This window comes from Puma concolor, chromosome F2 (genome assembly GCF_028749965.1).
Source record: "Puma concolor isolate L17-30 chromosome F2, mPumCon1.1.hap2, whole genome shotgun sequence".
Taxonomy (NCBI): domain Eukaryota; kingdom Metazoa; phylum Chordata; class Mammalia; order Carnivora; family Felidae; genus Puma; species Puma concolor.
Genome location: NC_141684.1, coordinates 3527241 through 3544752, shown reverse-complemented (window position 1 = coordinate 3544752; position 17512 = coordinate 3527241). Strand labels below are relative to the sequence as shown.

General features: G+C 49.7%; 1 protein-coding gene across 6 annotated transcripts in view; it reads right to left on the bottom strand.

Moving 5' to 3' along the window:
• TRAPPC9 (trafficking protein particle complex subunit 9) overlaps nucleotides 1-17512 on the bottom strand; it is a 568037-nt gene that overhangs the window by 479576 nt on the left and 70949 nt on the right. For all 6 annotated transcript variants that reach the window (XM_086696009.1, XM_086696010.1, XM_086696012.1 and 3 more), the window contains 2 exons: nucleotides 12175-12391; nucleotides 8288-8431 (listed from right to left, as the gene is read on the bottom strand). In XM_086696009.1, coding sequence (XP_086552135.1) covers nucleotides 8288-8431; nucleotides 12175-12391 — 361 coding nt within the window. The remainder of the gene's footprint in view (nucleotides 1-8287; nucleotides 8432-12174; nucleotides 12392-17512) is intronic.

The following is a 17512-nucleotide window of genomic DNA, read 5'->3' as shown; positions in this document are numbered from 1 at the left end:
CAGCCTTGCAAGTTACCAAGAAAATACAAATTAAAACACCAAGGCAGCACCCTGTACGTACTGAATCGGCAGCACACTGCCAGCAGTGTAATCAGAACCAAGCTTCCAGAGGCAATTTGGCAATATGCTTCCACAGCAATAAAAACGTCCAAAATGACTGATCCAGTGAGCCCTCTCCGGATAAAATCTCCCTCCTGCTAAAAAAGCCAAAGACCTGAAGATGTTCACCACGGCATTGCCAGGAACAGCAAGAGCGGGCCAGGAAAAGAAAGCAAGCAAACCAAAGTACTTACGATGAATGCATTCAACACGACGTGAGTGCCAACACGTGTCCCTAGCCGGCTACAGGGGACAGGGTTCTCTCTGAGGTGATAAAAATGTTTACAAATGACTGTGATGGGGGTGCACATATCTGTGAGCATACAAAAGTGTGAAGTGTACATTTTAAGTGGTGAATTGTATGGTCTGTGATTTCAATCTCAATAAAGTTGTTTTTGAAAAGAGGAAAACGTGGGTTATTCGTGCACTCAAGAACATGTGCACACCAATGCACGCCACAAGGTGCCAGGCGCGAGAAACGGCCGGTTAGAGACCCTGCAGCCCCAGCGGGCAGTCTGTCCATTAGACAAGCAATAGGCACAGAGCAGGTTCCAAGTGCTCCTGTAGGCAAGTTACATCCGCCAGTGGGGACACCGCAGAGGAACCCAAGATGGCCTTGGGGGCCCAGGAAAGGCTTCACAGGAAAGTATAAACGTGGTGTCTACGCTGAAACGTGAAGGATGAGCACAAGTTAGCCACGAGGAAGGAAGGACGGCAGGGAAAAGGAAAGCAGGAAGGGATGAGGAAGAGAGAGTCATCCAGGTAGGACGCCCTGCGTCTTCTTCATCCATTCATCTGTCCACGGCCACTTGTGCTGGTCCCGTCTCAGGGCCATTACGCCCAATGCGGCTGTGACCACCGGTGGCCAAGTGTCTGTGTGCACACGTGCTTTCTCGGGTCTTGAGGGGACACCCAGGACCGCCTCGGCTGGGTCGTACAGTACAACCACTGGTCATCCACTCTGCTTCCCCAAATCCCAGACAACAGACTGCCACCAAGCTACCGTGGCCAGCTTGCCCTAAACACAGCAAATACTCTTAATTCCACCAGCATTAGAGAAAGATCTTCTAAGTGACACTATTTCTTCTGCTCAGTCTGGTCTGGCAAACACCAATTGGTTCTTCAAGGTCAAGGTCACCTTGTTCATGGAACATCACCCCTAACACTCTTCCACCTCTGAAAAGAACTGTCAACTGCCCCACGATGCTCCTGTACCCACCTGTTTACACGGACTCCTCTCTCCCCTTAGCCAGCGCTCTTCCTCAAGCTGGTTCTCTAGAGATAATCACCTAAAACGTTCTTACCACTGAACGCACACGACGAGGTCAGGCACCACCCTAGGCACTTCGCCAAACGTGTAAGACTCACAGCCTGTGAGCCACTCTCATCCCCAGTGTACGGGCAAGGAGACTAGGGCTGAAGGAAGTTAAATTATTTGTCCAAGGTCACGGAAGTCATAAAGACAACGGCATTCAATCCAAGTCTGTGGCAACTCAGAATGCGATACATGGGACTGATGGATGACACAAGTAAATGTGGGGGGACAGGGAGGGAAAAGAGGGGACGAAGAAGAAGCGGTTACCACGGTAATGAGCAGTAGCTCTCAACACCTGCAAAGCCCCCACATCTCCCATCCCACCTGTGCTTCACAATGGCTCTCACAGTTGAGTAGGGCACGGATTTTCATTCCCATAAAATAAAACAGACCAGGAAACCAGGCTTCAGTAACCTCTTCAAAGGTACCCAGCCTGAGGCACCTGGGTGGCTCAGTCAGTTAAGCATCCGACTTTGGCTCAGGTCATGATCTCACAGCTCGTGGGTTTGAGCCCCACTGCTTCGGATTCTGTGTCCCTCTCTCTCTGCCCGTCCCCTGCTTGTGCGCACGCTCTCTCTCTCTCTCTCTCTCTCTCTTTCAAAAATAAACATTAAAAAAACTATTTCTGGGGCACCTCGGCATGCCTCCCGAGGGCTCAGGCGGGGGCTGAGAGGGGACAGAGACTGACAGGTGTAAGGCCACCTTCAGGGAGGACGACAGTGTCTGATGGCCAGATGACCCTGGAGATGTACCAGGGCACCTTCAGTGGGTGAACCGTATGGTGGCGAGTGCCTTCTCAACACACTTTCTTTTAAAACATACAGTCTAGTAAGATACTCGAGTTCCCACAGGAAAAGCATGACAACTGTTGTGGGTGGGGACGGGCGACACAGTGGCCACTCCAGAGGCCCGCACTGGCCCGCATTACCTCACTCACTCTCACACTACCCTCACAAGATGCACCTTGTAATCCCGTTCTAGGACAGGGAAACTGAGGCTAGCTCTGAGCTCCGGGCCCTGAGGCGCCCCACACACCACCTCAGGGGTAGAGGCCAGCGACCTCGGGCGCTAACAGCCAATCGAGTTCACGTTCTAGACCACAGCGACTGGGATTCTTGCGCTCCTCCAGCGGGACCACGACCTGACTGCCTGATCTCACTCCACACCTTCAGTGGCAGGGCAGCAACGGGCACATTCCCAACAACTTCAGTGTGGGGTGCGGGACGTCGGCCAGGAAGGAGACGGCACGCGCTCGAGTGCCAGACCCACTGACCGCCTTTCCTCGGCGGCCCGGCCCTCCCCTGGCCCTCTCCTGCTTTCCCACCTGCCCCCCACCCCCTCCCCGCTGCCATCAGACGGGAGGGATGGTGCTACTGTGCATCACCTATGACACAACTCTGAACATCTGCACGCCGACCAGCCCTCTGCACTCACTCTGCCGTTCTCCTGATGAAAGATTCCATTTCTTTTTTTTTTTAATTTTTTTTAATGTTTATTTTTTTTTTTGAGACAGAGGGAGACAGAGCGTGAGTGGGGGAGGGGCAGAGAGAGAGGGAGACACAGGATCTGAAACAGGCTCCAGGCTCTGAGCTGTCAGCACGGAGCCTGACACGGGGCTCGAACTCACTCGCCATGAGATCATGACCTGAGCCGAAGTCGGACGCTCAACCCACTGAGCCGCCCAGGCACCTGAGATTCCATTTCTCTCGGGTCCTCTTCAGGCACCTCAGGCAAAAGAACCACTGACCTCTGACCAAGGAGCTGGAGTCCTGGTCCCCTGGGCGGGAAACAACAGAAATGTCCTAGGACACTTTTTAGGCACTTCTTTGAATCAGACACACTGCACTCAATCCCGGTACCTGTTCTCTAATCTACAGGAATCCTGCCAAGTAGATAAGAAATTGCAGCTTTGACAGGTTTTCGACCCAGTCGCCTCCAGCAAAATACTGAACCCAGTAACACCCAAAAACCCATTAGTCCCCAGCAGGGACAAGCCCAAGCAACCATGCGAAGTTTTTTTTTTTTTTTAAAGAATTTTTTTTTTCAACGTTTATTTATTTTTGGGACAGAGAGAGACAGAGCATGAACGGGGGAGGGGCAGAGAGAGAGGGAGACACAGAATCGGAAACAGGCTCCAGGCTCTGAGCCATCAGCCCAGAGCCCGACGCGGGGCTCGAACTCACGGACCGCGAGATCGTGACCTGGCTGAAGTCGGACGCTTAACCGACTGCGCCACCCAGGCGCCCCAACCATGCAAAGTTTAATTTCACTAACGAAGCATCTGAACCTATAGCAAGAACATCACCCTGTCTGCCGCCATAACACGGTGCACCAAGTCTGATGGAGGAAGCTCCCTAACACAGGTTCACTCACTGGCTGTCCCACAGTCCCAGCAGCACCGCCACCCCCACCCTCCGTCTGTTCACGAGGCACAAACAGGAATTACTTAAAGCGGGGCATCTCTCTGCACCGCACTCATGGAGCACACGTACTGTGTGGCTAATCTTTATCCTCTCATCTGGGACTTTTCATTTGAATCTGTCAGATTCAATCTCTACCTAATTTTTCCCCTTGCCTTTAAGTAACTTGATGTGAAAGCAGCAAGCCTTTTACTTTCCACGGGAATGGGTGTCAGCAACTACAAAGCCATCCTAGAACCACCAACACAAGAATCAAAATCAGGTGGCCGGCTGGGGCTGGCCCCCCGGGCAGTGGCTTCCCGAACCCTGCTGCAGAAGGTCAAAGGCTAGAGGGATTCTTAAAGTGGCCAGCTAGAAGACACAGGAGCTGGGCAGCACGGCAGGGGCACACCGAACGGGACAGAAGCCCCCACTCGCCCTGCAGCATCGCAGGGCCTACCAGGAGCCAGGTTCTGGGCCAGGTATAGGGGACACTCCCTGTCCTTGAGGAGCTCACAGGCTGTGGGGGCGGGAGGGGAGGGGACAGACCAGCAGCGCTGGGAGCCAGGACCACGTGAGCAGGGTAGGCTCCATGAAGGGGGTGTCACAGTCAGAAGGCGGCAGAAACAGGCGTGACCCAGAACGTAGGCAGAGATGCAGACGGCCAGGGCACAGGCAAGTAAGAGCAGGAAGGGGCGCCCGCCACACTGAGCTTTCGTGAAGTCAGGGATCCCACTCCTTTTCAAGGGGCCCCTGGGCAGCACACAGGACCAGGTTTGCACCTACAGCCCACGGGGCTCACCAATGCACTGCCACGATGCCACGGGAGCTGGCACGCCCAGTCAGGAGAAGCGACCCCACATGAGTGATCGTAAAAGGTTAACGCGGTCACGCTTCCCAAGAAATGTCCATTCATCCTCAAGTTAGTACTTTCATCTTGCAAAAACTGGCAAGAGTGCTGGGAACTGAAGCCTTTTGTGTTAACAACCGTCCTCGTATCTTACGAGTTCACTCAGATCTGCACACAGTTGGGGTACATGTGGGAGAGGGAAGGGCAAGAAAGCCCCAGGTCGTGGCGCCTTCACCTTGCAAACGCCCAAGCAGTCTGACGTAGGACGTAGAAGACTAGAAAGCACCCCCCTCAAGCCCAGGATCATTTCTTTCTTTCTTGGCTGTTTCCTAGTCCACACTTCATTTCAATGCAGCAATATGTAGAAATATTAACTATCAACTGTATAAATGATACCATGAGCTCTCCAGAGGAAAGGTCATCCAATAAACTAAAATATTTATCATTAAAATAATAACAAACTATCTCACAACTGTGCCACCCTAGCTGTACAAATGAGAAAATGGAGGCCCAGGGAGAACGTCACTATCGATCCGAGGTTACAGCCATCAGAGGAAAGAACTCTTGAGACCTCCTGACTTTTGTCCTTTTCTCTGAAGACTCCAATTACCCAAATACCATTACACACAGGCCTTTAAGGAAACGACTCTTTGCTCAACAGTCAGACGCCCCAAGTTCCCCTGCTTTCAAACTCAAGGTCTTTAGATCACCAATGGACATGACCTCCAATAACCAGCAAGCTCCTCCTCCCCGGAGCTCCAGGAAGGACGACAGACGGTGACCAGCTAGTGACGTGCGGATCTTTCACCGCAGCCATGAGCAGCGCACAGAGGAAGAGAACAGAGTGGGAGGGTCTGGTCGTGCCGGCACCTGCCAACAGCTACCAAGAGGGAGTCCATACCTGGAGGAGTCACTTGGTGACAGGGAACGGAGAGGGGGGCGGGAGCACAAAGGCCCTGCTGCAGGACAGGGGGTGCACATTTAAGAGAAAAAACTGCAAGAAGAAGCAGACGAAGGTGTGAGCAGCTCCGGACAAGGACGTGGGGCTCCGTCCTCGCGACTCACGGTCGTGCAACATGGCACACGATTAAAGGTGAGGCATGTGGGAAAGCGGTGCCGAGAGAGAGCAGGGCCGTGAAGAGAGTGGGGAGGGACACGTGCCACAGATCAGAACTCTCAGGCCCAGCGGGCAGGTTCCACTCAGACTGGACACTATGTCGTCACGGTTGCTGGGGCAGGGGGCGGTTCAAGCACCCTCGGGGAGAGGGGGTCGGTGAGGAGAGCCAGTCACCCATCGCAAAGCAAATGTTCAGTGCAGCAGACAAGGGACAGACTCATGCCCGCGTCACCACTGGACACTAGAGACGGCCTGTTCTGGGAACTCTGCCTTCGTCTGCAACCCTGGCTTCAGAGAAACCAAGGTGCGGACCGTTCACGAAGCCAGCTGCCATGCGAGTCCTCAATGGCCGAGTTCTGCAGGCGGCAGGAAGACAAACACAATTCAAATGCCGCACCAAAGGCAGCGGAAACCAAGTGGGCACAGAGGACGAGCTGTCCCGCCATCCGTGGGGGACTCTGTCTGGGCAGCGAAGCCCAAAGAGATACAAATAACCACGGGACGTGGCAAGCGCGTCAAGGGCATTAGCAGCGAGATGTCACGGGAGCTCCTCGCTCCGAGACCGCTGTGGAAGTCACCCGAGGAACGTGACAGTCCCAAGTTCCAGCAGGTGCCACCGGGCACAGAAAACGGCACACGATGGGCACATGTGGTAGGTACAACGTGAAGTCCGCGCGGCCAGCCTGAAGTTCAAGGACACACGGGACGTGGAGGAGGAGGTCCCACAAGAGGAATCTCACCCAAGCCTGTGACGCACCCTTGAGCTTCACCTTGAGCCAAGGTCCTCAACTGTTTCTGCTTAAAACACAGCACCGCACTTGTGCTGTAACAGCTACGAAAGAACCCCTTTCCTCTCCCGTTTTAGAAAAGCGCATGAGTCAGACTGACTGTTTTCTTGGTTTTGTAAAGGCAATCGCATGCCAACTTGAGTACTTGTTCTGAAGCTAACCATTACCAGTTGTAGTATAAGCTCCAGGATAAATGCTTTATTGGAACTAATGCATTTAAGCCTCACACCCCCCTTGCATCCTGGAGCAGAGGAGACTGTTATGACCGCAGGAAAGGAGAGCAGGCAGAGGGGGAGGAATACCCACTAGCGCTAAAGCCGTGAAGACAGAGGATGCGCAGTGAAGGAGTGCGGTGGCCGAGCCGTGGCAGATCCCCGCAGGAACACCTGGAAAGAGGTCTGTCTGCTCTGCGGCAGACAGCGGCGCACCACCAGGGACGGGAGTGCTGCGCTCTCCGGACTGTTCTCTGCTGGAGAGAGCCGCCCGCCCACGAGCCTGCCCCCTCCTGGGGCGAGCACGCCCCCTCCTGGGAGCAGCGTGCATCTAGGGCCCGGCTGTGGGAGCAGTCGGGCCTGGCCCCTCACCACCCAGCAAGCTGTCTCTCTGAAGGGCCATCCCAGCTTCAGAGTCCCACGGGGTCAGCCGAGGCCTTACGCAGCTGTGGGAGTCGTCTCCAGAAACTGCCTCGCAGGCACGGCAGGACTGGGCACCGGGCCTGGCTTTCGCGACAGTGCAGGCCAGCACTGCCGGGCCATCGCAGCACAGAGCCCTCCGTGGGCCGGCGGGGCCTCTGCTGACACCGCACAGAGGCTCAGCTCCCTCTGCCCCACCTTGCCTCCTTCTCCTTCGGGTATCGATCCCAGGAGCACTTCTGAATAAATTCCCCACTCGTTCATCTCCAGGGCAGAGAGGGCACGGGGCCCAACCAGCAACACACACGGGCTGGCTGAGCGGCCCTGGCAGAAGGGGCGGTGGGCCGGGGACACCACAGAGCTCCAGTGCTGGCGTGCTCCCTTCCAAGCGGCTGTGGCACAGGCAAAGGGCCGTGCCCTGCAAGTGCCCAAGTGTCCGGACCCAGGGTGGAATCTGGGCTGGAAATAAACAGATTATGACCGAAACCCAAAACACAGATGCCACCCAGTAACCATAGGAGCAGACGACCGACGGAAGGGCCCAGAAGAAAGTCGCCTGACACCTGGGCACAGATACCACATGATGCCATGGGTACAAACACAGGCAAATGGCACCCTTGGTTGTAAGAGAAAGACAGAAGCCGCCCTTGGCAGGCACACAGGGGTCCTTGTGGTTCTGGTCACGTTTCTCCTCCAGCTGCCGGTTACAGAAACGGTAACAGTCACGGGGGCAAATGCACTGAGCTACGTTCTGATGAACCAGGCACTTCTCTATATACACGCTCTACTTGGACATTTCTGTCTGATACAATGTAGGCAAAGGGAAGTGGGGCCTGTGGGGGGGGGGGGCATCCCGCATCCCGGCACCAGCCAGAGACACAGAAGCAGCAGAGTGGGGTGAGAGAGGGTCCGGGAGGGGAGGGAATGCTGGGCAGCAGCATCAGGCACCCGTGGGGGACAGTGAGGGCAGCACGGGGAGCAGAGGACGTGTAGGATGGGGAAGCACCACCCACCTAGACCTAAGCCCAGTGTTTACGGGGGTCAGAGCCAAGAGTGCTGAAAAGGGCGGTAGTCTGAACTCACTCACCCTGATCGGACAAAAAATCCAGCATGGTCTGCAGCAGGAAGGACAAGTGCCTGACGGAAAGAGCAGGATTCCCCATCCTTCGGGAGGCGTAGACCAATTCGTGAAGCAAACGCATCTGGACAGCAGCCCAGCCTCGGTGTGTACCTGTGGGATGGAAGTCACAGAAGGTTCTCAAAGGGCTCCAGGAGGGCGCCGGCCACGGAGCCGAAGACGCGAGCCTCCGTGGAAACACATGCGATGGCATGTGTCAAACCTGGTGATTTAAAGACAAGTGCCTCGACTATCAAACCAAAGGACGACAAGAGAAATGTGCCGTGTTTACGCACCCCAGAAAGACCTCATAAGGGATAGGTGTTTTCATACAGTTAAAAAAATGGTTTATGGTACACTTTTTCTCTTCTATGAAGACACAATGCAAACATAAGCACTTTGAAGGGCTCCCGGGTGGCTCAGTCGGTTGAATGTCTGACTCTTGATTTCGGCTCAGGTCAGGATCTCACGGTTCGTGGGACCAAGCCTCACATCAGACTGCGCACTGACAGTGCGGATCCTGCTTGAGATTCTCTCTCTCCCTCTCTCTCTCTGCCCCTCCCCTGCATATTCTCTCTCTCTCTCTCTCTCCCCCCGCCACAAACAAATAAATAACCACGTGGAAATCATTACAATAAGGTTATAATAAACGATTATGTTTCCAATGGCATGTATTTGAGTTAGATACACAACTTTTTTCAAAGAAACACTGGTACTTGATGGGCCTTCGTTAGCAACCACCAAGGCCATTAGAAAATGTGTTTGTTTGTTTTTTACTTTAGCCTATAAGAAAAGCTCATAAAGACAGACAGCTAAAAAAAAGGTTACCAACAGACTTCTGCAGCTGTTCCTCCGAAATAAATCAGCATGGGTAAAATTTAAGGTGAGGGAGTCAGTTGCACAGCCATCGAAAATTACCTCTTTAGGATCTCAGAATCTTAGAGTTATTTATTCCATCTCCCTCTGGCAACAATTACTACTTCTAAATATTTTCTACCTGGAGATCCCTCATGAAGGAGACCTTGTAATGGGTTGCCAACACACATGTCACTGCACAGTGTTGCGTGTCTGGGGCCCTACGGCTTGGGAGAGAAGACTGTGGGCTCCAGTCACAGCCCCCACTGACCTCCTCGCCCACTGCCCTGCCGCACGCGGCTGGCCAGCCCTCCCTCTCATGTCCTGCCGCCGTATCGTGCACAGACTCGGCCCCACAGGCGTTATCTGGCAGGTACAGTGAGGCACCTGTAACCTCGTGATTTATGCCTTCCACTGACCCTCCATTTCCTTGGAAGCCAGGACTGTGTCCTATTCACCCAAGTATCTTTAACGCCTGGTGGGATGCCTGATACACGGTGGGGTTTCACAGCATGTGGGTCAAGTTGAAAGCCTCATGAAAGGCAATGCCCTCTTTTTCAGGCATGCAACTTAAGCACATAGGGTAAAATGACATGATTTCTGGGATTTGCCCTAAACACTTCCACCAACGACAAAGTGGCACACTCTTGATAATCACTTGCTCTGGGTGATGGGCTCATTGTACTATTCTCCTTAATTTGTATATATTTAAGTTACTTCATAATAATTTTCTAAACTGAAAGTCTTGGAGGTGCATGAACACACACAGACACACACACCACAAAATCTACCTCATACCCTAGTGTCTGTCTTACAAAAACACTGGGAATGGAAAACAGCAGCACTTTTCATACCACGGGGACGCAGAGAAAGACAAGTCCCTGCAATACTTCCTCACTGTCAAAAGAAGCAAAGGCCGAATGCCAAAACGAAATAAGAGATTTTAAAAAGGATTAAGAAGCTGAAATCAATTTCATGACTAACCAAGCCATGAATTCTAAATGACCCAACTTAATGAATCTCAACACTAGGACATCAAGAAGGTTTTCTCACTTAAACATCGGGCAAATATCCCTATGCTGATTTTTTTTTTTTAATACATAATGATACAGTTCCTGCCACAGGCAATTATGAGTAAGGCTGAGCACAAATTTTCTTAACACTAAATAGCGTACAAGCCACAATTTCTATGTGATTCAAACTGCTCCCGCAATAAAAGGTGACTCTCTTTATTCTTAAGACAGATTTGCAACATATGACCAAGTGATAACATTTTCAACACTCTTGCATTCAGAAAGTTCTCCCAATTTGAGAGTTTGTTATGTCAACAATTGCCTTGAAGCAAACCCATCTGCCCTGCCAGTCTCTTTTGTAAAAGCTCCTGGGGAAGACTGAATCCCTCACTCAGGAAAAGGCTGATCTTCATACACAGCACATATACACAGCATATTCACAAATCCTCATACACAGTAACACAAGATTAAAATGATAATACGCAGCCCTGTGAGCTGGCCAATACAACACCGTATGCTTCTGTGTGCCTACCCTCACTTTCTGTAACCAGCTAGGGAAAATGCTCATTTCAAGAAATAGAAATACATTTCAGGTCCTGAGGATACAATTTACTTTCATCCGCAGGTTCAGGGTTTGAGAACATTTCCATCTAATTCTCTGAGAAACGTTTGAAGTGGTCCAGAGCAACAGCGGAGATGAAGTTTAAAGTGATTTCTACTTCTTATTAAAAATATAGCCAGCCAACAGTTATCATTTTTACCTTATTTGATCGCACTTCTTTACCTTCGGTCTCAACCTCTTTCACAAAACGATGGCAAGTGTCCCCTCCCAAACAAAAGGCTAAAAAAGTACCGAATCACTTGAAGATGTGCTCGTTTGCTGTACTTTTTAAAAGAAACCTACCTTGTTCATCTCATTCAAAAATTAAGATCAAGAAATTCTATTCGACAACTGGCAACCAACACACGAAGCTGTAGCCGCTCACTAGGCTTTGGGACACCTGCCGCGTGCCGGCCAGGGGACACAGTGGGAGTCGGGGGCTCTGCTCCCACAGGGCACACAGGCTAGTGTGGAAAGCATGTGTGAAACCATCGCCCCAACTGATTTTTAAATGCACATGCAAATTATGGAAGGTGCCAGAAGGAGGAACAACAGGATTCGATGAAAGAGGAAAGATAAACAGGTTCCACTTAGGCTGAGGGACCCTGGGGGACCTCTCTGCGTAGGTGACATTCAGCTGAGACCCAAGGGCGGCTGGCAGTTAAACAGTGAGGAACAGGGAAGAGCGTCCGGAAGGAAGCCTCCGACCCTGGACTCTCAGATGTTATGTTTCACAGGACACATCAGACAACTCCTGGCGACTCACAGAAGGCCTGGGTAGCCGGCTCTCCCTCTGGAGCCGGCTTGCAGTTACATTCAAAGGGCACTAAAAAAAGGTAACTGGAAAGCAACGGCGACCTTGCCTACTGTCTCTCTGAAGCACGGTAAATGGGGATTCTATTCAGTGTGCAAGTGGAAACTTTTAAAATACCCTTTATCCTCTCTGTACAGAACTGTGTGATTGCTCTAAAAACTCTGCCCTTTTCCCGAGCGCTAACCTCCTCCCACGAAACCTCTCTGGAAGGTGGCTGAACTGAGCCTGTACCCACCTTCACAGCCCTATCTCCTCTTCCACCAACAACACTGAGCTTTTTGAACGTAAATCCCACAGGCGTCCATGACTTGCCGGTTATTTCTGCCCTGAACTCCAATCTCTACCACCAGGGCCAGGACAGGGACCAGCCAAAAGAACGCCAGCCCCCAAGCAAAGCACCACTCTTTGTTTATTAGATCATCATAAGTATTCTCGTAAGTACCCAAGGGCAGGCGGGGGCTTGGTCGTTTTGAACCCCATCCATCGCCAACCACAGTGTCTGACCGGGAGGGCAAGTGCTCAAACGATGCATGGGAACTGGACCAAACAGTTGCAGCAGTGAGACCTCCAATACCTCTGCTGAAGTCCTTGGGGTCCAGCGACAGGCTGTAGCCGGGAAGCGTCTCCAGGAGCAGCTTGTAGCAGGCCCTCCACCCGGGCTCCGAGATGCTCGGGGCCACGCACTGCATAGCGGCCACGCGCTTGAAGAACGCGGACTTCCGATGGAAGCCAATCAGTTCGTAGAGCTCAGAGAGGATGCTGTATCGCTGGATTTTTTCTTCTTCGGAGAGCTGAAGCACAGACAGGAAGAAAAAGCTTTTGAGAAATGAAACACATAAAAAGAGCTTTTTCATAAAACAGAGACACAATGAAACGCTGAGGCAGGGCCAGGCCGAGTTCCCACACCCTGAAGACACCACCCGGAAAAGCACAGAAACGGTGATACACACAAGTCCCAAAGCCTTTAGGAGACCCATCTCTTCAAGTTCATCCTGTCCTTTTGTGAGTAAGGCCCATAACTCTGGAACAAAGGCATTTGTTACGTAGCACACGGCATCCACTTTTAGCTCCCTTAGAAAAGAAAAGGAATGACAGTTCACCGAGACACTAGGACTTTGGAAGGGACCTCCATCAAACACGCAACTTTTCAAAGCAGAAAACATATGGAGCCACATAACCAGACAATGAGTGGTTAACAACCACAACACCTGACTTGGGCTTCAGCCTTCACGCTTCCAGAAAGTTTTCTTTCATCCATGACCTGCCTGGACTATCCCCACACCCCCGTGGTGCAGTAACAACTTCTGTTTCTCAAACGGCAGCAAATCTATTGCACCTCAATCATTACAACAATCCCATCAACTATTTGCACCCCAGCTCACAGATAAGGGAATCTGAAGCTCAGAGAGGTATTAACAGCTATGTAAATCACACAGTCCAGAAGTGTCAGAGACCAGACGAGAATTTGGGTCAGGGCTCTGCTGACCTCACTGTGCCACAGCTACCTGTAAAGAGGGAGGCTGGTCCCCACCCACCCTGCTGCTCAAGGCTATGCCACTTAAGGAGGTGGTTCGGTCCCTCTGCCGGCCCTGCTGATCAGCCTGTTGCCCAGATACCTCTGTGAGCACAGAACCACAGCCTGGCGGCCCCACCAACTTATGCTCCTCAGTGTCCTCTCCGTGCCCACCTCCATGGTCCTCACCTGGGCCCTCACCTGGAGGACGAATCTAAATGGCCTCCCAACCAGTGTTCGAGACCTTCCTTTATCCACTCACAGACCGGTGTTCGCGCCAGACCGGTGTTCCTGGGGCACAGCTCAGAGCCCGTCACCCCTTCTCAGAAACACTGGGAAGCCCCTGGGTACTACAACCACAAACCCAGAGCCCTCTCTGGCACACCAGTGTGCCCTCGTAACCCCAGGCCCGCTGCCTACCTGTGACCCAGCCAAATGGGACAATTCTGATGTGTGTGTTTTCTCATTCTATCGACACCTGTTCACTGAATGCCTTCTGGAGTCCACCGCCCCTGGGGCTGGGCTCACGACAGGGAACAGAACAGGGAAAGACGCCTGCCCTCAGGGAAGACAACAGTGAAGAAATGTAGGAAGAACTGCTCAGAGTTCGATGAAACACAGATGAGGGCTGACTCTCCAGGAGGCGGGGATGAAGGAGGGGTCAGCCAGGCACGGATATTCCAGGCAGAACAAGAAAGTAACAGGCAGGCCCGTGTCCCCCCACGGCAGCAGCCCACCCAGCACCCCTCCCAGACACTGGGCCTCCTGCTCTCCGGTGTGAGCAGCCTCTTCCTTCCCTAAATCCTCACCGCCTTTCTGGATTCCACTGCGTCATCTCCCTCTTCTCCTGCATTAGTCACATTCACACTCAATCTCCGTCCCCCACCACACCCCCCCGTACGACCACTGGACATTTTCTAAAGTGAAAGCATCATTTTTTTTTATATTTCATACAGGATTTATACATAGAATATATAAAGAATTCTTACAATTCAATAATAGGTAGACAAGCAACCCAACTTAAAATGGGCAACGAGCGGGCGCCTGGGTGGCTCAGCCGGTTAAGCGTCCGACTTCAGCTCAAGTCATGATTTCTTGGTTCGTGGGTTCGAGCCCTGCGTCGGGCTCTGTGCTGACAGCTCAGGGCCTGGAGCCTGCTTCGGATTCTGTGTCTCCCTCTCTCTCTGCCCCTCACAGTGCTCGTACTCTGTCTCTCTCTCTCAAAAATAAACATCTTTAAAAAAATTTTTTTTTAAAAGGAGATACACAAATGGCCAATAAACACATAAAAAATATTCAACATTAGCCATCAGGGAAATGAAAATCAAAGCCACAAAGATACACCATTCATACCCACTAATAAGGCTAACATAATAAACACGTAATAATAAGTGTGGAAAAACTGGAACCCTCATACACTGCTGGTGGGAATGTAAAATTGTGCAGCAATTTTGGAAAACAGTTTTGGTGGTTCCTCAAAAGATTATACAGAGAGTCATCATATGACTCAGCAATTCCACCCCAGGTATATAGCAAATAGAAATTAAAATATATATATTCATTGGGGCGCCTGGGTGGCGCAGTCGGTTAAGCGTCCGACTTCAGCCAGGTCACGATCTCGCGGTCCGTGAGTTCGAGCCCCGCGTCGGGCTTTGGGCTGATGGCTCAGAGCCTGGAGCCTGTTTCCAATTCTGTGTCTCCCTCTCTCTCTGCCCCTCCCCTGTTCATGCTCTGTCTCTCTCTGTCCCAAAAATAAATAAACGTTGAAAAAAAAATATATATATATATATAAAAATATATATATTCACACAAAAACTTGCACATGAATGTTCACAGCTGCATTATTCATAATAGCCAAAAAGTAAAACAACGTGAATGTCCATCAGCTTAAGAATGGACAGACGACACGTGGTATATCCAAATAATCAAAATCGTTTGGCACTAAAAAGAAAATGAAATACTGATACACGCCCCAACTTTGATAGACCCTGAAAACACTATGCTATGTGAAAGACAGAGATTATATTGTATGATTGATTCCTTCTTTGTGAAATGTCCCAAATAGGCAAATACAGAAAATAGAATGGTGATTTCCCAGGTTTGGGGTGAAGCAGGGGAGAAACACAGAAGGACTGCCAATGCGTGCAGGATTTCTTTTCAGAGAGGCATCATTTTTTATATGAAATTTTTTAAAATTTTTAATTGAACTATAGTTGACTGAAAATATTAAATTAGTTTCAGGTGTACAAATAAAGGTTTGACAATTACAGACCTTATCAAATGCTCATTATAATCAGTGTAGCTACCATCTATCACCACAGAGGGTTTACAGTATCACCTGACCATATTCCCTCCGCGGTACTATTCATCCCTGTGCCTCACTTATTTCACAGCTGGAATTTGGTGCTTCTTCATCCCCTTCACCCATTTCCCCCATCCAGCCACCCCTCTGGCAACCATGAGTTTATTCTCTGTATATATGAGTCTGTTTGTCTTTTCACTGTTATCGTCTGTTCATTTTTTTTTGGGGGGGGGGGGTGTTTAGATTCCACATGTAAGGGAGATCATATGTTGTCTTTGTCTGACTTATTTCACTTAGCATAATGTCCTCTAGGTCCATCCACATTATTGTGAATGGCAAGATTTCATTCCTTTTCATGGCTGAGTAACACTGCAGTGTGTGCATGTGGGTCCACAGACAGACACTTGGATTGCGTCCACACCTTGGCCACTATAAATAATGCTGCAATAAACACAGGGGTGCATGTATCTTTCCAAATCAGTATTTTCATTTTCCTCAGGTAAACGGCCAGAAGTAGAATTACTGGATCATATGGTCCTTCTATTTTTACACTTTTGAGGACCCTCCATTCTGTTCTCCAAAGTGGCTGCACCAGTTTGCATTCCCACCAACGGTGCACGAGGGCTCCCTTTTCTCCAACACTTTTTCACCAACACTTTTTTTTTTTTTTTGTCTTTTTGAAACAGCCGTTCTGACAGGTGTGAGGTGGCATTTCATAGTGGTTTTCATTTGGACTTCCCTGATGATGAGTGATGCTGAGCACCTTTTCATGTGTCTGTTAGCCATCTGGATGTCTTCTTTGGGGAAAATGTCCATTTAGGTCTTTAATCAGATTGTTTGTTTGGTTTTGAGTTATATGAATTCTTTCTGTTTTGGATATTAACCCTTTGTCAGATATATCATTTGCAAATATCTCCTCCCATTCACTGGGTTGCCTTTTTGTTTTATGGTTTCCTTTGCAAGTGCAAAACCCTTTGAGTTTGGTGTGGTCCCAACAGCTTATTTCTGTTTGGCTTCCCTTGCCTGGGGAGACAGATCCAGAAAAGTGTTGCTAAGGCTGATGTCCAAGAGATTACTGCCTATGTTTTCCTTTAGGCATTTCATAGTTTCAAGCCTTATATTTAGGACTATAATCCATTTTGAATTTACTTTTATATACGGTGTATAAGAATGTGGTTCAGCTTCACTCTTTCGCATGTAGCTAGCTGTCCACTTTCCACAACACGATTTATTGAAGAGACTGTCTTTTCCCTATTGTATGCTTTGGACTCCTTTGTCATAGATTAATTGACCATATAAACCTGAGTTTATTTCTGGGCTCTCTGTTCACTGATCTATGTGTCTGTTTCTGTACAAGTACCATACTGTTTTGATCACTATAGCTTTCTAGGATAGTTTGAATTCAGGAAGTGTGATGCGTCCAGCTTTGTTCTTCTTTCTCAAGACTGCTTTGGCTATTTGGGGTCTTTTGTGGTTCCACACAGATTTCAGGATTCTTTGTTCTAGTTCTCTGAAAAATACTATTGATATTTTCATGGGAATTGCTTTGAATCTGTACATTTTTCTGGGTAGTATGGAGTTTTAACAATGTTAATTCTTCCAATCCATGAGCATGGTATATCTTTCCATTTATTTATGTCATCTCAATTTCATTCACCAATTTCTTATAGGTTTCAGAGTACAGGTCTTTCAACTCCTTGGTTAAGTTTATTCCTAGGAATTTTGTTCTTTTGATGTAATTGTAAATGAGGTTGTTTTCTTAATCTTCCTTTCTGTTATTTCATTATTAGTGTATAGATATACAACAAATTTCTCTATATTGACTTTACGTCCCACAACTTTCCTGAATTCAGTTATTAATTCTAGTAGGTATTTGGTGGCATCTTTAGGATTTTCTATAGATAGTATCATCTCGTCTGCAAGTAGTGACAGTTTTCTTTTTTTCTTACCAATTTGGATGCCTTTTATTTCTTTTTCTTGTCTGACTGCTGTGGCTAGGACTACTAGTACCATGTGGAAAAAAAGTGACAATAGTGGACATCCTGGTCTTATTATTGATCTTAGAGGATATTGGCTGTGGACTTGTCACATATGGCC